This window comes from Pieris rapae, chromosome 16 (assembly GCF_905147795.1).
Source record: "Pieris rapae chromosome 16, ilPieRapa1.1, whole genome shotgun sequence".
Taxonomy (NCBI): Eukaryota; Metazoa; Arthropoda; class Insecta; order Lepidoptera; family Pieridae; genus Pieris; species Pieris rapae.
Genome location: NC_059524.1, coordinates 7,030,589 through 7,050,165, shown reverse-complemented (window position 1 = coordinate 7,050,165; position 19,577 = coordinate 7,030,589). Strand labels below are relative to the sequence as shown.

The following is a 19,577-nucleotide window of genomic DNA, read 5'->3' as shown; positions in this document are numbered from 1 at the left end:
GCGCTGATTTTATTTAAATCTTATGTTAATGGAGAGTGGCAAGTAGGGCAAGAATGCCTAAGTATTAGTTCATGTTGTTGAACTTGGGAGGTGCATTTCGAACATGTCCACACTGTATTAAGTGCAATTAGTGTCCGTCCAGTCACAACACATCCTGGGAATTCTGTGTTACATCCAGGACATGAAACCATCCTAAAATTCATAAATGTATTTATTAAACTATGTGGATACAAGATTTGTTATATTAACTTGGAGTATCTTGAGTAATTTATAGTATAATGAAAGACATACAAGGTTACATTAACCTTGCACTGTTATAAGATATCTAATTATAGATGGTAAAAAATAATTCTAAAAATATTAAATATTTTATCTTATATATAAAATTCTTGTGTCACGGGGTTAGTAACCGAACTTCTCCGAAACGGCTCGACCGATTCTCATGAAATTTTGTGTGCGTATTGGGTAGGTCTGAGAATCGAACAACATCTATTTTTCATCCCCCTAAATGTTAAGGGTGGTTCACCCCTAAGTTTTTATTTTTTTACGATACACCATACAAAAATACATGCAACCCTAAATTTTCACCCCTCTACAATCATCCCTTATGTTTTTTTTGTTAATTATAAACTTTAATTTTTTGGCACAAAAACATGGCAAAACAACGTTTGCCGGGTCAGCTAGTATTTTATAAATTTCTTAAATATTGTGGTAACTTACCAATCTAACATAGCAAGATGACAATTGGGACATTCTATTTTATTGCCTTTTGCGTCTTTTGGCTTGCATTTTGTGAATATTTCTATGGCCAGGTTTTCAAATGTTTTAGGCTGCAAAATATAAACATAATTTATTACATAACCCAAGCTTTATATTATTTAAATTCATTGTAATCGCGTTAGTAATACGTAATAACAAAGAACATTATTTTTCCAACATTAAAATATTAAAAATACCTACTTCAATAGCTTCCAGTTTGATAAATGCCTTTGAACACAATTCAAAAGCTCTAGCTTGTAAAGCTATCGCTGCGATAGTACACCATGCCTAAAACATACAAAAATAGATAGTGTTATAAAATTGGACAACGAAACGAAAAATGTAACTTTGCAACATTCCGTATGTTCCACATCATCCACCGAGGAACTTTTGAACTCGCGCAAGATTCAAATTCTTCACGATTATTTCAGCGCATATAACAGGAGAAACATTAAATATACTTATATAATATATAAATATACTTGAGATCACATGATGAAAATATAGTTGAGTATTTGATGTATCCTAGAACATTTTCACAGAGAAATTATAATTATATACAAGCATGACAGCCGAACGAGGTTTCGAGTCCCAAGTTATTATGATGAGGTAGATATCTAGGGATGTGTAGGTATCTAGGGCACTGTTGGCCTACTGGCTTCAGGGCACGACTTAATTCTATCAGCGCATTTAACATTACCTCGAACGGTGAAGGAAAACATCGTGAGGATACCGGGTTGCCTTAGGCCAAAAAACCGGCTGTCAGGCGCAGGCACCTACTTGCCTATTTTATAAACAAACGATCATGAAACAGATACAGAATTCTGAGGCCCAGACCTAAAAAGATAGTAGCGCCACTGATTTATTTTATCTAAATGAGAGGCGTCCCAAGACTTGGGACATTAAAGAAGATCTGATCTGCCAAATTGTAGATTGAAATCAATATAATGTTCGTCACCTTAAATATCACAGATAGGATATTTTGATGAAAGAAGACTTTGTTATTTTGAAAATTGTATTAAGGTATTCAATAATTTTCTAAAAATTACATTAAATACATTAACGTTATTAATTTGTACTTTTTGTAGCAAATCCCAAAAAATCACCTCGAAAATGCATTTCAATTTCAAGCGTAGATAATGTGTAAAAAGTAAATAATTACTGTTGACGTAATCACCAAATAAGAAAATCAAAGACCCCCCTCGCCCCTGTATTTTACGTAATACTTGAACAGCTTCTTACGCGAATCGACAATCTTTTACCAAGTCCGCAACCGGTTGATTTTCTTATCATATTATGGTGAACCTCAATGTGATATGGCACAATTCTGTAACTCGCCGTTAGCATAACGGATTTTTATATCAAATCTATCCCCAAAAGAAGAAATCTATAAACGGTATAATCTATGAAAGTCCAGTCAACCGATAGAATAAAATACAAATCCCGTTGAATAAGTTTCAATTTCAAGAGCTCCGTAGAGAACATATATGTTTTACTGCTGTTTCCTGTACAGAAAACGAGAATAAGGAAGGCAACTTAGAAATGGGTAGACTAGCAGAGAGAGGCACATTGCAGAGAAAAATGGAAGGATTAAGAGACTCTTGCCAGTAAAGGGCACACAGATATACTAAAAGTAGATTGAAATAGAAATGTGTTAAAATGTAAATGTACCGGAATTAAGGGATATTTATTATTATTATATTTATATTATTTTAACCGATAAATTATGTTAAACCGAAGGAGACTAAATTATCTACGACTCGGAAGGTTACAAGTATATCGATTTCTATATAAAAATACGACGATTGTTTTTAACAAACATACATCTGCCGCCATCTTCGCTAGGTATTCTATGCGCTAAATTTGAGGCGCGTACTTTTTTATGACCCCATTTTTGGTCCTTAACATGGTCACGTTTCCTTCGGCCATACAAGCAATGTATACGTAATAGAAGGAAATTCCTTGTTAGACGGCGCAAGCCTGACATTGAGTTTTTATGGTACCAATTGTCAAAGGTGCGATATCAGCCATATGTTTATTAAGAGAACATCAAAATAAAAAATGAAGATCGATCACGGTCGCCACTATTCTAAGGGCCTGTTTCACAATGCATGGATAAAGTGCCAAATAGCTATGCAACACATAAATTATTCAAAAGATAAAAGTTCCAAATAAGATACTTCACATTTCATGACGTATAGCGCAATCTGACAGTCGTGAAACGCAAAAATACTGTTCATCCTACAAATAAGTAACAAATAGCTTATTTGGAACTAATCCGGACATTGTGAAACAGGCCCTAAGAGAAAAAAGCACCGGCGTGGCGGTTATGTGAAATGATTCTTATTTTATACGCGTCATCTCTTAATCACAAAAATGTATTTTTATTTTTAATATTAAGCATCAGATTATTGCCTGTACCTGTAAATGCTGTGCTTCATGTAAGTCCTCCAATACGGCGGCAAGTCGTGCAGCCGCACGTAGAGCTATATCAGATCGGAAAGGAACTGCGCGCGCGCGGGATATCGCTAAACAAGCCCATTGTTGCGCCTGCGCAACTCGGTACGAACGTAACGCGTCACGGCTTTTGGAACCCTCTATGAATTCAATTATTTTTATATTAGTTAATAAGTAATTTAGAATTAACTAACTTGACACGCTTTAAATAACTACGTTTCGGTAATGTTATATGTCTCCTTCAGAATGTGTGGATACCAATATTTAGTCAAAATTAATAAACCGATTTTGATGCGACTTATACTCCGATTTTTTATTCCGTAGAATTCAGACTTTTTATAAGTTGCTATTACTACTCCTACGTTTTTTTAATGTTTTACCTACAAAAAAATTATCTAAATATTTACTTACTCAAGTGACCTAACACAAAAATCACAAATATTTCAATATCACAAAAAATATATCGAATTAAATTTAATTACTTTACTTTATTATTTAGCTGGCCTACTTAAGTAACCTTTTTAATATAATAAAATATCATCTTAACTTTTGCGTCTTTAACTGTTGAAAATGGATACATTCACTAACAAATAAAATGTGTGTATATACTCAGATCTTCAGACTTGTATTGATATTGAAGGTTTGCCATCTCTGACATGTCCAAAAATTATAGCTGTCAGAATTCTACGGAATTAAAAATCAGAGTATAGACTGTTCCCTTAGTTCGAATTCAGATCCCAATCAATGATTATCTCGATATGACTTAGTTGCTAAATTTTGTGGATAAACATAATCACAAAAATCATCACGTGTACCTGAAAATATGTATCAGTTATTTTTTTATAGAACGGGGCACATGAAAGGATCATTTGCCCAATCCATGAACACTCACTCGCTCGAATACGTTGTTTGTATATTCTTGATATTAGTTGTGTTTTTAATACTATCCTAAAGTTTAATGTTATGTTCTCGCGACATATTTTATAATTAAATTATAGCGCTCACCAATAGATGCCTGGCTATACATGTGACCGGCTAGAACATATAACTTTTTTATTCTCCACGGTGAACTATTTTTCGAGGCCTCCAGGTTCGCCAACTATAAAATTAAATATAAACAAATAAATAACAAAAAAAATGAGTGTACGGACTTATGTACACGCGTTAGAAGTGTTTGGCGTATGGAAAATAAAATAAATAAAATGCAGTAGTGATTAACGATAAATATATTAAAAAAAAGATGTTATTTAAATTAATAAATTATTATTATAGTATATACTATCACCATCGTAAATGATACTGATTAAAAAAAATTAAAAAGCTTGGAAATGAGCTTATTAAAAAATAAGTTTTTTATAAAAAAGCTAGTTACTTGATAGGCCATAGTTGCTCCCTGCAACATTTTACCACTTTCCTTCAACTGTGTTATCCGTGTAATTGACGGCTTTTGATTTATTTCAACTTTCTCTTCCGAGGTTATTTGTTTCCCTGTAACGTCTACCTGTAAATTTTCAAAGACAGTAGAGTTTTGTCTGTACCTTGACTTTCATTTGTAAATAACGTTACTTTCACGGTATTACGTTAAGCTTGTACGAGGAAATTGAAATTATTATAAAAGTATTAAACCGATACCAGACTCTCTCGATATTACATTTACAAATAAATTTTATTCATTGATAAATTTCTATATAGCCAGACCCATATCGTTACTCCACTCCATCATGATAAGAAAATGAGCGCGTCCTTTCAGTACATTACTTGATACCTAATTGGGCAAGCGCGAAAGTGTGGATAAAAAACCAATATAAGTAGGAGAGGAAGCGAGACAAGGCGAAGCGACACAAGGCGGCACGAGAGCTCAATGGATGGGCATTTAGATGCTACGGATACAAGCCATAGTTCGTGCTAAGTCATACCTTTAATTATAGCGGTCGATCTGATACACCGAAGTTATGTAAATTATTAATTATTTTCTTTAAAGAATACAACAAAAAATTGTGACTATGGAACATAAATTGCATACATTTTTTCTGTCCACCGATGAGTTATTTCAATAGAATAATAATATTATACTTATATTCAATTAAAAATTTTGACTCACAATAATTTTGTTAATGTATTTATATAATAGGCATATACATACATTATTATCGTACACCGTTGTTGAGACGATGATTGGTGATTTACGCGAATAAAACACATATTCGCGCTAAGCTGTCAGTCAAAGAAAAATGACAATTGTCAAATTTGACACGCGAACCGGATATGGTAGGTGGTGTTCCGGCGTAATGGCGAAGGATAGTTAAATTTTAACCGCTGTCGCGTGCGCACTGTATTCATCATTTGAGGTTTTGAGTCAGATACACCGTCGATGGTAAGTGCTAATTTTAGTTTTATCGATTATTGGATTCCTTTTTTATTATACTGACACGCGACAGCCGAACCACCGTACATTTTACGGAGGGAAGGGAGCATCATGGATATAGCTTCTGGATACCCCGGCCCACACATATTTTTTGGTGCTTCTCTAGCCGTAAATGTATAATATCTCTTAGTTAGGCATTTCGTATCTTTTTAACATATTTTGTTCGTTAGGTCAAATTGCCGCATTTTCTTACCTGTATACGACAAATTTATTATATATAAAAATATATTACCCGTATTTAGTATTCCGCATTTCGTATTTATGTATATAATAATAGATTGTGCTTAAATTGGTGAGAATGATTATGCGTAATTAATATCTACCTACATCACCTATTTCTAAAAATTGTTTCACAGTTAACGTTAGTCATAAATCGGTTTATGGTTGAATTTAATCGTGGATATATTTTTTATATTTTATTTTAATATATTTATAAAGTTAATTTTGGAATAATTAATAATTACTTGTAGATAATATGGATAAAAGAACTAGATAATTTTAATTTTTATATTATTTAATGAGGGTGATCAAAAAAATATTTTTACTCGGCCGATCCGCACATTTTTCTTTAGTCGTTGTTAAGATTTAGTTGGGTAATGTTAGATGCATTTTTATATAAACTGTTTATCAATAGTTACGTCCTTTAGACTTTTATAGTGAGTGTTTTGTGCGTGTTCGTGAACTATTATTATTATTGTAAACAGCATCAGTCTAACCCCTCTTTTTTCCCAAACTAACAATTTCTCCATATCCTTACGGCTGACGTCATTGTGTGCCTTTCTTCCTAGTAAAGAGCAGTGCAACGAGGTAATATGTCCTCAGGACTTATTTTAGTATAAGATTATGTATCGACGGCCACCGAACCGTTCTTTGTGGTACACAAGCACTTCCTATTGAACTTAATGACTTAGTACCTCAATAATTAAATATTGAGCAAATTATCTACCAAGTTACCTATCAAAATTTGGCCACTACTATCTTTAATGAAATTATTTTAAATTGGAATTAAATTTTTGGGATAACATTATATATAGGTGTACATTCTCCAAATTATAAATATACATAAAAAAATTGATTTTGTCAAAAAAATAAATGATCGCATTAATGTTGCAGTCCAATCTTAGACCTAGCAATTTCAATTTCTTAAAAGGTATTTTATCTTTGTGGGCAACTAACAGAGAAGACCCTTACTGTGATCGCCGGCATAAACCAAAAGGCAAATAATCATGATTTAATTTATTCCACCTTAATAGATAAATATAAATACGGTCTCTTGGCTTTTATTATTTGGATAATATTTTTAATTTAAAACATTTACAAGTTCTTACTACACGCGGTTTAAATTTTCTTGATAATTTTCTTACATTATTATCTACTATATACTTTTGAAAAACTAGAACCTAATAAATTTGATTTTTGTTTTTATTTTGGATACTTAAAGAATTAGATAATGAAACAATTATTTCATTTGAGAATTCTTTTAGAAAAGAAAAAAAACCCGGTCATACGCAATTACTTATTTTTAAAGAGAACAGTGTAAAGTTTTGAAACTAACAAATTCTACTATTATAAAACCGGCTAATAATAAATATTCCAAAATCGTTAAATCTTTTAAAACTTATAATTCTGATCAAATTTATTCAAAAGGTCCTATATGTAACAAATAAATTCACAATCAGTTATAAAGTTGTCCTGTTTTTTTTTAATAAATGCAAAACACAAATTGTAATTCTGTTAAAAGTTGTAAAACATGCAATTCCAAATCCAATACGCACAATACATTGCTGCATTTTTCGTAAAATCCCAGTTTATTAGACAAACAGACGATACCGTTCGAACCTGTCATCGATGGACTGCGATCAAACGCCGAACCATTGAGTCGCAGCGTAATGACTCACGCTAGTCGATAGTTCCCCGCGCGTCGCATCACGTCTTCATAACACATTCACGCGCCGATTTCTCTGTTCATTGCATGAAGCGAATACTTTGATATCACAACCGTCAACGGTTTTACTTGGTACTGCTCGCGTATGTACTTTTGATATTCTCAAACTCATTTTATAACAACTAAGTGTTGTAAAAGTTTATTTATTTTATTTATTACTTATATTTATTTGAGAGAAAATAAATAAAGATTATTATTATTATTTACACTTCGTTACATTACGAGATCGAACGAAAACGAGAGCAACTGTCTCTCAATCTCTTCCAGTTAAAAGTTATTATTATTAATAAAAAATAAAATTAAATACGTTTATTTTGGAACATAGGATCATGATAGTATCACTTATTCCACGTCATTAAATTTGAGCCTGTTGGCATCCCTACTCATCGGCAAAGAAGACAGAGGGTGTTGGCCGAGAGAAAAAGCCGGCGTAAAAAACTCTCGGTACTCTTTTTTAAAAAAAAGCAAATCATCAAACAATTCAACAATATTTAAAACAAATATAGCAAATTAATTAATTAGAAGTAGCCTGCCCAGCACTAGTCCCAGGCTTTTATCAACTAGATAATCATTAATCACTAACTTTATAGTAAGCCTATTGTTATAGCTTTTCCTTAATACATTTCTTAAATTTAATAAAAGGCAGAGATAAAAGAGCCTCTGGGATTTTAATTATTTTTTATTTTTTTATTAATTAAAAAGTTATTATACTATTAAATTACAATACGTTTTCCGAACCATGTTTGTGAACATGTTCAGTGGTATATAACACATTAAAAGAAGGCTTATTAAAACAACTAACATCATTTATCTATCAAAAACTAAAAGAGAAGAAAGAAGAATTACCTTAGGGTTTCTAGGCGAAGTGAGTTTAGCGAGCGCCGCGCTGTCCTCTAACGCCATATAACATTTTTTCAAGCCCTCTGTATTGTTCGACATTGTATAATATTCTATTGCACCTGCCCTGAAAATGCAGCCTCAAATTTATAGAAATTATTACACTTGACAGTGAAATTTATCCATTACATTTAAATCGGAAAACCAATAAACTTTTGTAGATACAAAAAGCTAATCACATACAATAAGATTCAATGAAAACTAAAAAAAATCTGTCTATATACAATTAGTATACACTTGCTTAGCGTAATAGTAGTAGATTTTTTCTATACAAAAGTCGTGCTATAAACATACCAATTCTGCCTATCAATGTAGTAGTCCCCTATATTGCTGTAGGCTTGCTTCACTTGAGACTCGGTTGTCGTGACAGACATCTTTAACAACTCCACCACTCTAAACCAATGTCCCAACCGCTTCCTCAAAGCGATCGCTAAATCGCTATAAAAAGAAAATAGTATAGTCAAAATAAAAGTGGAAAAAGTATGATTTGTCTTGAAGCAGGCAAGCAAATTGTAATTTGTTTTCTTTCCCTTGTCCTTGGACACCAGATAAATTATATATTATTTACTCAAAATACCTGTCTGTTTTTAATAATTTTGAAGTCAAAACGGAAAACAAATTAGTGGTTATAAAAAACTTGTACGGGCTATGAATAAAATCTGTATATTTTATACATTTTAAAAACTCGACTATTATAAAAAAAATTCAATATGATATACACTGGAAGTCAACAAAATAAATGATTAATTTAATTAATTAATTAAATTTAATCAGTGAGTTAATTGTATTGAATACTTTGTTTGTTTGTTCCCTTTTGTAAATCTTTTTATTATAATGTATCATGTATTCCATCTGTGGCTATGTTCTCGGTGTATTTGTTTGCTATTATATGTATTTTGTGTTAGCTGTAGGAGTACAAAATAAATAAATAAATAAATTACTGACTGTCTGTCTTCATTATGGTATATTTTTTCAGCGGCGTCAAAATCTTTGAAGTATGCGAAAATTTCAGCCTTCTTGAGTGCATTCGAGTGCAGTGCGTTAATTCGTGAGACAAATCGAATCCCGGCGTAATCGTTTCTCCTGACAAACGCCGCCTCTGCCGTTTCCAACGCAGATTCTGTTTCGAAATTTTTGAGCGCCGCTTCTGCTAATAAAAGCCTGAAAATTACACAAAATAAAACAGTGACTGTAACGATTCATAGACTTTGGTCCCAAATTGTATGAATTTTATGAATATTTGATTTATAGAACCAGCTGCCCAATATTTCCTAAAAAATTTGATCTAGGATCCTTCAAGAAGAAGGTAGGCAACGCTTCTGCGAGAGTTGTGGCATTGTCAGTGTCCATGGGCGGCGGTATCACTTAACATCAGAGCCTATTTGCCTCTAGCGAATAGCATTGAAACCAGAGACACATCGTCGATTTTTAGATGGACCATGACCACAGCCGCATTTCCATGTAGCATGTAGGTATGACGTCATACTTGTATTGTTGTATTGGATACACGATTTTGTTCAACTTGTACGCCGCTGAACAATCAACTTATAAGTATTAGCGGGATACAAGTTAGTTCTACTAGTTGTACGGTGTTTATCATGAGAAGGCGTGCTGTGGTAAAAAAAAAGAGTGTGTGTACTTATTACTTTAGTTTACTTCTTACTTACAAGCGTTAGAAGTTATACTTCTTTGGCGTATGAAAAAAAATGACTAAAATGCAGTAGTGATTAACGATAAATTTTCAAAAAGTTTGCACCTCAACTAATTAGTAATTAGGCTTTTATCAGGGATATTCAATTAATTTTGTAATGTTTTTATTTTTTGCTTTATTTAATCTTAATTTATTTTTGTGTGTATAAGCTTCATGAAATCAGAATGTTGTATGCGCCTATAATTGGGGTAGCACTAGGCTTGTGTTTCTGTTAGATGCATGTATCAGTGCCTACTTTGTTGGTGCAACAAATAAATCAATTTGAAGCCTAGCCTAGCCTAAGTCCAGAGTCTCACTAGGCGATTGATATCTTATGTTACGTAAAAGAAAAAAAATATTACCATAATTTAGGATGAGGGTTATCCTTAATAAAATTTTCGGCTTCCTTCAACCCAACTTTCTCTATCAGCTGTCGCGTGTCTCTCAATGACTTCACTTCAACTCTCACTATGTGTTGAGGAGTACATTTGTCTGTCAAACTGTCCAAGAGCGCAGTTGTAATTTCTAAGTCCTGAATAGAGGAATTTATCATACAAATTTGTGAATGTAAAATATACCTTAAACCAAAGTAATAAAGTCGGGATTTTAACGCTGTAAATCTCTTGGGGAATCATACCCCTGGGTCCAGATTTTTATTCAAATAAAATGAAAAAAAATTTTCATCCGACTTTTCAGTCAATAACTTACTGTGAAACCAAGTAGTCTTTTAGTATTTAACAAACTAAAGTTACTATAATAGTGATTACTAGTCGGAATTTCAAACTTTTTTCCGAAGTCTCATTGTATGTACCTATCTCTTTTGTGGACGGTGCCTTCCTCTACATCCGGCCATGTCTTTGTAGGAATATCAAATATAGCTATCTCTTTTAAATGAAGTAATCTTTCGTAAAAAAGTTTTCGATCAAAGGCAAGGTAAGGTAGCGTGGGAGAGTGTTTAGACCATACATTTTGACAACAATTATCAATAACTTAGCTGTTCTTATTATTATGACATTATAATAATTAATATAACAATGACATGCCTATTTTTATATGTCTGAATGTCGGGGTTTTTTATTAATCAATCTGAATGTACCACTCTCATTGCAAATAAACGATTATTGATTTCTGTCAAAATAATTGTGGTATGGAAGAACTCACTGTTCATATCAAGAAAACTACGAAGCCTTATTAAGTAAATTTGCTACAAGCTTTGCTAGCTTTTCCGCAGTTATACCTTAAAAGCACACAAGTATCCATTCATAGTAAGAGGTTCTTCTGGATCTAGATCTCTCATTACATACAATCTGGCTTTCTCTGCCACTGCGAGTAATCGAGGGTTATCAGCAGCCCAAAGTGCACCCCAGGCGTCTTTACGCACAGCCTGTCCCATACTAATATTGTTGGCCATTTCTGTCTCTAAGATATATAGGTTCCCCAGTTGATCTATTGCGAAGAATTTACTGAAAAAATTTAAAGGTTATTAATGCGGGTATAATGTAGACTGAACAATTCTTTTCTAAAGTTTCAGTATAACTAACCAACTAAATTAGTTTGACATATAGGGGGGGGTTTGGGCCTAGGCTTCTACGGTTCCCAGCACGACATGCTTACATTGCATGGTAGCATAGGTGCAGACCCACCCTACCACATCCTTCTGATGGGTAGGGAGGCAGAGTCTTGGGGGTAGCGCAAGTCGCTGTGATCCCCAAGGCAAGTTTGGTGGACTATCCTTCCCGAGGTTGCCGACCCTGTTCTTGGTCTAATACCCTATGTATTAGACGTAACTAAAACCACCAAGCGAACTATTGCAGGGATGGTGAGGTCATGTCCTTGCAAGTTCATGGTCCAAGCAGATAGGACGGTGAACAGTAAAAGACCTCCCGCGTGTTTGTGCGCGGGGTCCGCGGGAGGGGGGGATGAAGGAATCCTGGAGGTTGAGTGTAGCAGCCCGCCGGAGAACATTTGTGCGCTGCACACAACACACCTCTTTGGTCTGGATTTCCCCTAACACGGGAGGATTTGGACTAGCTACCCTTGGTCAACCGGCTGTGGTATCCCATCAGCGGGCTACCAAAGCTCCAACGGGTATTAATTCCATTATACCTCATGGATAAAGAGGCTTAACCTATAAACAAACAAAACCAACGCAAAGCCACATCTAAGGATGTGCAAAAAACTAATAAACACAGGGTTGCGTCTCAGGACGGGCCGCGGTGCAAGTCACCAGTGGCACGACACTCAGATGCCCCTGTCTCTCATACGGATGCACCCATTCGGGAAGCATCCAAAATTCCAAAGGAATGGGAATCGACTGAGGATGAGCCAAGCCAGGCTGCTCCCAGGACCGTACCCTCTCCGGCGGAACCAACAGCACCACCGCACAAGGAAGCGTCCACCGTTGCGGCTAGGTTAACTGCGTCGATTGAGCCAAAGGAAGCCACTCTGGATGATGGAACAGCACTGTCTGCGTCTGAAGGTGAGGCACCTGTGGCAAGATCGATACGGCAGACTGGCAGCGATGGCGAATGCACCCAGTGCACCGTCCTCATCCATGGACATGACGGCCCTGAAAACCACAATTCAGAAACCGTCTATGACCACGGTTTTGAGTGCCTCAAAAAGGCGTCGGCTCAACAAAGTTCGAAGGGCGGCGGAACGGCAGAAGCTGTCAACCGACGCTCAAGGACCACTAGAGGACCCTAATCCAGCCCCTGGAGCTATCACCGCAACAGGTGGAAGGAAAGGGGTACCGAATCCAACCGCGTCAAATGCCGCACTAAAGCCCGATGGCTCCAAGCGCAGCACGAGACCCGCCAACAACAACAACCCCAGAAAAAAAATGAACCCTCACAGGTGGCCGTCGCTCCACCACTAACCACTGCCAGTACGGGAACGGAGTCATCGAGGCAAAGGCCGCCCACGTCAACGAGGAGGTAATTGCGTTCGCCGAGACACACGTCCCTATAGAAGCAGTTCAACCTATACCTAAACCTGTACCAACATTAATTTAACTAATAAACTATGTTCCAGGAACCTTACAGCTATTAGATTACTAAGAAACACGCATTCAGACATCGTCCTGGCGTCCGTCTACTTAACCCGGTGACGAAAGTGTGCCCACTCCAGAACTCGACTACTGTGAGAGTGAGACACTGAAGATCATCATCGCGGCATCAATGCGCACCACATGTTATGGGGTAATGCTCATACCAACGCTCGAGGTGAGTACTTAACTTTATACTTAGCAATAATTTCATCTTAGCAAACAGTGGCCTAGAACAATCTTTTATTAATCCACGATCGCAAACAATAAATGATTTATCAGGTCACATACAGGACTGCCAGTCCTGTATGTCATTCATTCATGTTCGGATCATAGGTGGATCCGCAATCAAAGGGGAGCAAACTAAACTAGAACCAAGCCGTATGCCTCGGAGAACCGATACCGGTAAAATGACGAATGACGATGCCAACCACTATTAATAGACAAGAATACACAAACATGTAAATAACCTAACGTCCCTACTTCTGACAGGCTATGAACAGTCGTATCCCCTTATCATACCAAGGTGGGGGGGACAAATAACGGCCGGTGTCCAGAATTGAAGAGACACCGACGGAAGGTCAGTCAGTTACCCACCAATTGGGACAAGTATACAGTCACGAGAAGACGATTTAAAAATGTTTACGTACTAGGAAGCAAGAGTGCTGGAGACACTTCTGCACCAGTATTGTAAGCAACAACCAGGCAACCAGGTTAAATCATGCCTCTCTAGAGATCCTTACTTGATCAGTTGTCGTAGAAAACCTGACAATTCATTTACAAAACTGATGTAGAAACAGACAGACAGTTAACGTTTTTGACGCTGCTTAATTTAAATCAAAATACTAGCGACTTGATTGAATATCGATTTTAAATTAACTGTCTAGAGATTCAATCAACTCTCTGATTTAACTACTTTACTGCATGTCTATAAGCATCGAAATAAGGTGCATCCGTTTTTTAAGACGGATCTTTTTCTCTACTCACCTAGAATTGCAATTCAATCCCAATTTATACGGCTTAGTATTCATATTAATTTGTGTGATTTTCTTAAAGTTAACAAGAGAGAAGAGTAACACTGTCCCCGAATCACGTCCAACAAGCAAATGTGTATCAGAGCACGTGATACAGCATATTGTGTCGTCATGGAAACCTGATTCTCCTTGTACCACTAAAGACCCATCTGCGTGGTACAATTGTTCTGTTATTCCTAGAATAAGATACATCTTTAAATACGCTAGTGGTTAGCCTTAAATCCAATTACATCCAAAAGTATTTTGTTTCTGTTTAGTCGTTTGAGGCCAGAATTTTATTTGGAGGTTATTCTTAAGACTGTTTAACAAGTTTTGTTCATATAATATTAGTGTGTGATAAGAAGACCACTGCAGTAGTTTGCTAAACACTACATTTGCTTTTAGTAATAAAACGCTGTAACTTTTTTTAGTGGGAAATTTAAACTAAATATTCACAAAGTTTTTATATTAACACTTACGAGGTCTAGTCGGCGTAGAAAATTTCCAAACAAGAAATGTATCCTTAGATGAGGCAACTGCGATAGCTTTGCTATTGATTGATACATATGACATTGGAATTGCGACTGTTTTCGCTGTAAAAAAAATATTTTTCGTTTTTAATTATTCTCCAGATGTTATGATTTTAAAGGCATAGTAAAAAGACGTGGTAGATTAGGATAGTCAGACGACTGTCTACAAATGATTTTTCTATCTAATTAACAACTTCTCGTATATTGAAGGAAACTGGAATAGTATCATGTCTAAAACGCAGATTCAGAAACAAGAATTAGCGAACTATCATTACGTTACTCAAATATACCCACACAATTGCAAAAGAAAGTTACTCGGGCATCAATCTGATCCATAAATATTGTATACATTAATAACATTATTACACCATCACACATGCATAAATCTGATCATAAATGTTGTATACATAAGTAGCATTCTTTCTAGATTTGTGCCTAAAATGATGTATACCCATATCTGTAAAGATCTTACTATCACATATACATGAATATGATCCTAAAATATTATATACGTAACTTTCTTACCATCACACATACATAAATCTGATCCAAGAATATTGTATACATAAGTTACATTCTTACCATCACCCATGCATAAATCTTAGCCTAAAATGTTGTAAACCGATGTTTATAAATATCTTACCATCGCATTGAATGCCTTGTTGGTTTAATATAATTAACGAGTCGATTGTTGATATAATACAATACTCGTGTACACCGCACATGTCAATCACATTGGGGATATGATTTATCCATGACTGAAACAATGTTTCAACACTCACATATACACTCACACAAAAGATATTGAACATAATTTATAAAGATCAGGGCACTTAAATAAGAAAACAGCCTTATCGATATTGATCGATAATAAGTAACATATAAGCGACCTACTTCCTAGCCGTAATATATAATGTTTCAATGATATTTAAATCAAATTGTATATTGCCATTTCGGTGGCTTAGAAATTTGATATTTTTTTCCGTAAAACTATTTTAAAAAAATTTAAAAAGTAATGTTTATACTGACCTGATGAGTAACAGTGTCCCAGAATGTAACAGTTTCAGTCCCCGATACAAAAGCAAGAGTGCTTCCATAGAAGGCGTACTTGTGATCTGGTTTGACATTGGCGAAATATATGAATGAATCGACAGCTATCGCCAGTCTAAGGGAATGCTGCTCCCAAGATAGAGAACGCATAGAGCCTCCGGGTACTCTTAAAGTTCTTACGTGCTTTAATTAATGAAAAAAAAAATGAGCGTTTAATAATAATAAAACTTAAATCTTGACAGAAATATGGTTGATCTAAGGCTGGTCCCCACACTAGATCCATAGTGTTGTGGGTACTAGATTACAATTAATCCGTGGTACATGGTACATGTTTAAAACGTTTTTAAAAGAGGCCTGTGAGTTTCAACTCTGTTTTTGTTCATTTAAAGTAGAACAAGTGGATAAGCTGGTGTGGACTGTATGTTTACTCTGTATGACGATGATATAGAAATACAAGTGCGCGATGGGAATAAAGTAAATGCGTCGTTGCATTGTTGGTCTTTGGAGTGTTGGTGTGTGTTATACAAAAATGCGTGAGTGTATAGACATGTATGCACGCAATTAACACTTGCTCGTTAGCTAAAGGAAATTACCGCGAAAAAATTTGTCCAAGAAATGACAAAGTGTAAGAGGTACATAAGGCTGATCACTTAATAGCATTTAACAATATAATCAATGAAATAAATACTGCTATAGTAATATATAATAATGTGAAGATTGAGACCAAGAGTTGTAATAACAATTTTAAGTGACATATGGAGACATATGTCCCTATAACTCAACAAAATTTATAATATTTGCATAATGTTTCAGCAAATTTCTATCTCCCACTAACAAATCGCGATCACCGTTCCGTCTTTTGTTTTATGTTCTCATAGAGATAAATAATTTGACACACAATTTTTAGACTTTATCGGGTTTAAAAGTGAAACACTTTTAAACCCGATATAGCAACCCAATATAGCACAACGGAACAGTATGTAAAAAATATATATAACTGTAAAATTCCAAAATTAACGTGAATTAAGCTAATGTAGAGTATAAACTTACTTCACCATACCCATTGAAAAACTGTACGACATTCGCCTGTTCCTGCGTTAGGCCAGCTACCGCTAGCACAGTACCATTGTGATTCCAGCAACATTGCATTATTTTCATATTACTTTCGACCATCACACTTTCTGTGAAATTTATTTCAAATACATAATACGAATTGACGAAATTAAATTATGATATGGAGGGCATGCCATTTGTTGTATAACAAAAGATGATCGTTGTAGATAAATTTAAGGAATTAAGTATAACACTATCTGGTTAATATATTCTTGAAGCCTATATGTACAAAACAATATAAACGATTTTAAAAGAAATGGTAGGTTTCATCAGTATTATATTCAAAACAGAAGTAATATAAAGCGTACGGCCAATTTTGTATTCGAAACGAAATTGTGTTCGTTTTTACAACCTCCCAAGCGAAATTAAAGAATTATTATTAAACAAATTCAAAGTTCTCGTTAAGCGTCTATTAATAGCTAAGACTACAAATAGAATACCTTCTTCCGTACATGTCTTCATCAATAGCATCAGACCGCTTTTAAAGCATATTGCTAGAACAGGTCGAGAGATTGGAGCCTTTCCAGAAAACCAATCCATAGACACTATCTCCATTCCACTAGCTACATTATTACTGGCTATGGGCATCTGAAAACCATAATATGACACCTCCTTCTAAAAAAACCTTTTAAATCTTAAGAGTTTGATTTAATGCTTTCGGGGACTATTAGGTCAAAATGATTTTTGTGGTGGAATAATATTAATCTACAATCGAATTAAGTCTTAAACTGTTTTTTTTTAAATAGAAACATACATTTGGAGTCTTTACAGAATGTTAAAATTAAAACTGTAGAAGGGTGAATAATTCCTTAGACGTAAGAGACAAACCACTGACTGGTTGGTCTGAAAGCCACGTAATATCGAGAAGTTGTATATATCCCTAGCGGTCAGAACTTTGTCGTGTTTCAGGATATGACGTCATCACAATTATTGTAGCCGCAGCATGTAGGCATCGCTACAGAACTAAAACTAAAACAACCATCTTTCTACCATGTTAGGCTTATCACGCTTAAAACATTTAGTTGTTTGTTAAAACTCTTAACAGCCTTTAGATCTTATAAAATTTTATATAAAATTATTGATCTTACATAACTGCCTGTTATTTTTACTTATTGAAAGCATAGAATCTATATATAGCATAGAAGTCACTTAACTAAAATAACTAACAATATTTTTTTTTTTAAATAAATAACACTCACAATAAAATTCCCTTGATCATCATAAAGATGTAATTCACCATTTGACAATGCAAAAAGTAATGTAGAGTTATCAGGTGACCACTGTACACACTTCAAACCAGGACCCTTGATGTCTTTACCCCAAACCCTTGAACCATCCACTGAGCCTACAATGACTGCTCCTGAAAAGATTTTACAATATTTTTATACAAAGTATTTTTCTTTTGTTTATAATTACCAAATAAGTTCTCATTCTTTTCTAATGTAGCAAAATTTATTTTCAATACTATGCTTTGTATCCTAAATGGATTTTAATTGTATTCAAAGTCTAAACTAAAACATTTTCAGCAAACATCCATTTTGAGACAGCGTTTTTAATTAATTTAAAAGCATTTTATTTACTGTATAATATTTAATACAAAATATAAATACCATCTTCATAGGCTATACATATTTTTTGTCCATCAGATCCCCAAGCCATTCCACTCACAGTGGACTTATTTCTGTTGTTTATCATTTCTTCATACCAAGAACCCTTAAAAAAAACATACTCTTATTTATACATTGTATCTTGGACCAAATGGCTTCAGAAGCTTAAAAACTTAAACTTAAAATTTGATCTTAATTAAAATAAGCCTAAAAATGTTTTTACCTTATATAACATCCAAACAATAATAACACCATGTTCATCACTTGTAGTAAGTTTCTGAAAGATTTCATTCCAAACAGCAACACAAACTCGTCCTGTGTGCCCTTCTAAACTTAAATTCATTGATAAATTACCACCACCTCCTGTAAAAGTAAAATTATACTTGTTAAGAATTAATTTTTTAAACATATATTGCTCTCTTCTAGACTGCCTTAACTTATTAGTTAAGTCTGCAGTGCCTTTCTAAACTTAATTGTTTTGTTTTCTTAAGTATTAAACTCCAAGCTCAACATTTCAATTTAAAAGATAAGAATGAAAATTGTCTTGAAATAAAAATTATTTACCAGACTCTAGTTTCAATACTTTTAGCATTCCATCCTCGCCACCCACAGCAATGTATCCAGAAGAGTGGTTCCAAGACAAACATGTTACATTGGCTTGTTTTGGGATAGCAATCTGTAAAATGTATTATATTTAGGTCGGTCAAAGCAATACACTTTAGGTCGTTTAAAAAATCAATTTATCCACAAATTTTCACCTTTTTACTCATATAAATAAACATTTTGTTTTATTAAGTCAAAAATCGGTAATTCGCATTTCTCTTGATTATTTTTACAAAATATGTAATCTTTTGAAATATTAAAACACTGGTATTTTGAATTTTTGTGCATCAGTTCGTTTCCTAGGATACCGAATAACAGACACAGACTAGCTATTAGCTAAACAACATTTCATACTGAATGTTGATTAAGGACTTCGTACTCTGCATTCTGTATGTACCCTATGTAAATCTTATCTGTGAAACAATCATTGATTTTTCTCAAA

At 34.4% G+C, this 19,577-nt stretch overlaps 2 protein-coding genes across 4 annotated transcripts in view; one reads left to right on the top strand and one right to left on the bottom strand.

Annotated features, from left to right (window-relative positions):
• Positions 1–20: 20 nt before the first annotated feature.
• Positions 21–19,493, bottom strand: LOC111004275 (WD repeat-containing protein 35). The gene is made up of 22 exons (XM_045631581.1): positions 19,291–19,493; positions 19,097–19,208; positions 18,756–18,895; positions 18,536–18,638; positions 18,125–18,285; positions 17,366–17,513; positions 16,863–16,993; positions 15,792–15,995; positions 15,406–15,520; positions 14,712–14,825; positions 14,207–14,429; positions 11,411–11,636; positions 10,536–10,705; positions 9,429–9,644; positions 8,778–8,921; positions 8,433–8,550; positions 4,589–4,717; positions 4,222–4,315; positions 3,181–3,356; positions 961–1,047; positions 721–830; positions 21–192 (listed from the first exon to the last, which is right to left on the bottom strand). Exons 1-22 carry the CDS (start codon positions 19,312–19,314, stop codon positions 21–23), a joined length of 3,117 nt encoding a protein of 1,038 aa, XP_045487537.1. The 5' UTR covers positions 19,315–19,493.
• LOC111004273 (sodium leak channel non-selective protein) overlaps positions 5,516–19,577 on the top strand; it is a 37,988-nt gene continuing 23,926 nt past the window's right edge. For 2 of the 3 annotated variants that reach the window (XM_045631580.1, XM_045631578.1), the window contains exons 1-2: positions 11,748–13,109; positions 13,207–13,397. The gene's annotated coding sequence lies outside the window, so the exon portion shown is untranslated. Of the gene's footprint in view, positions 5,591–11,747; positions 13,110–13,206; positions 13,398–19,577 lie in introns of those variants that run through there. The other variant, XM_045631579.1, reaches the window with a different exon arrangement.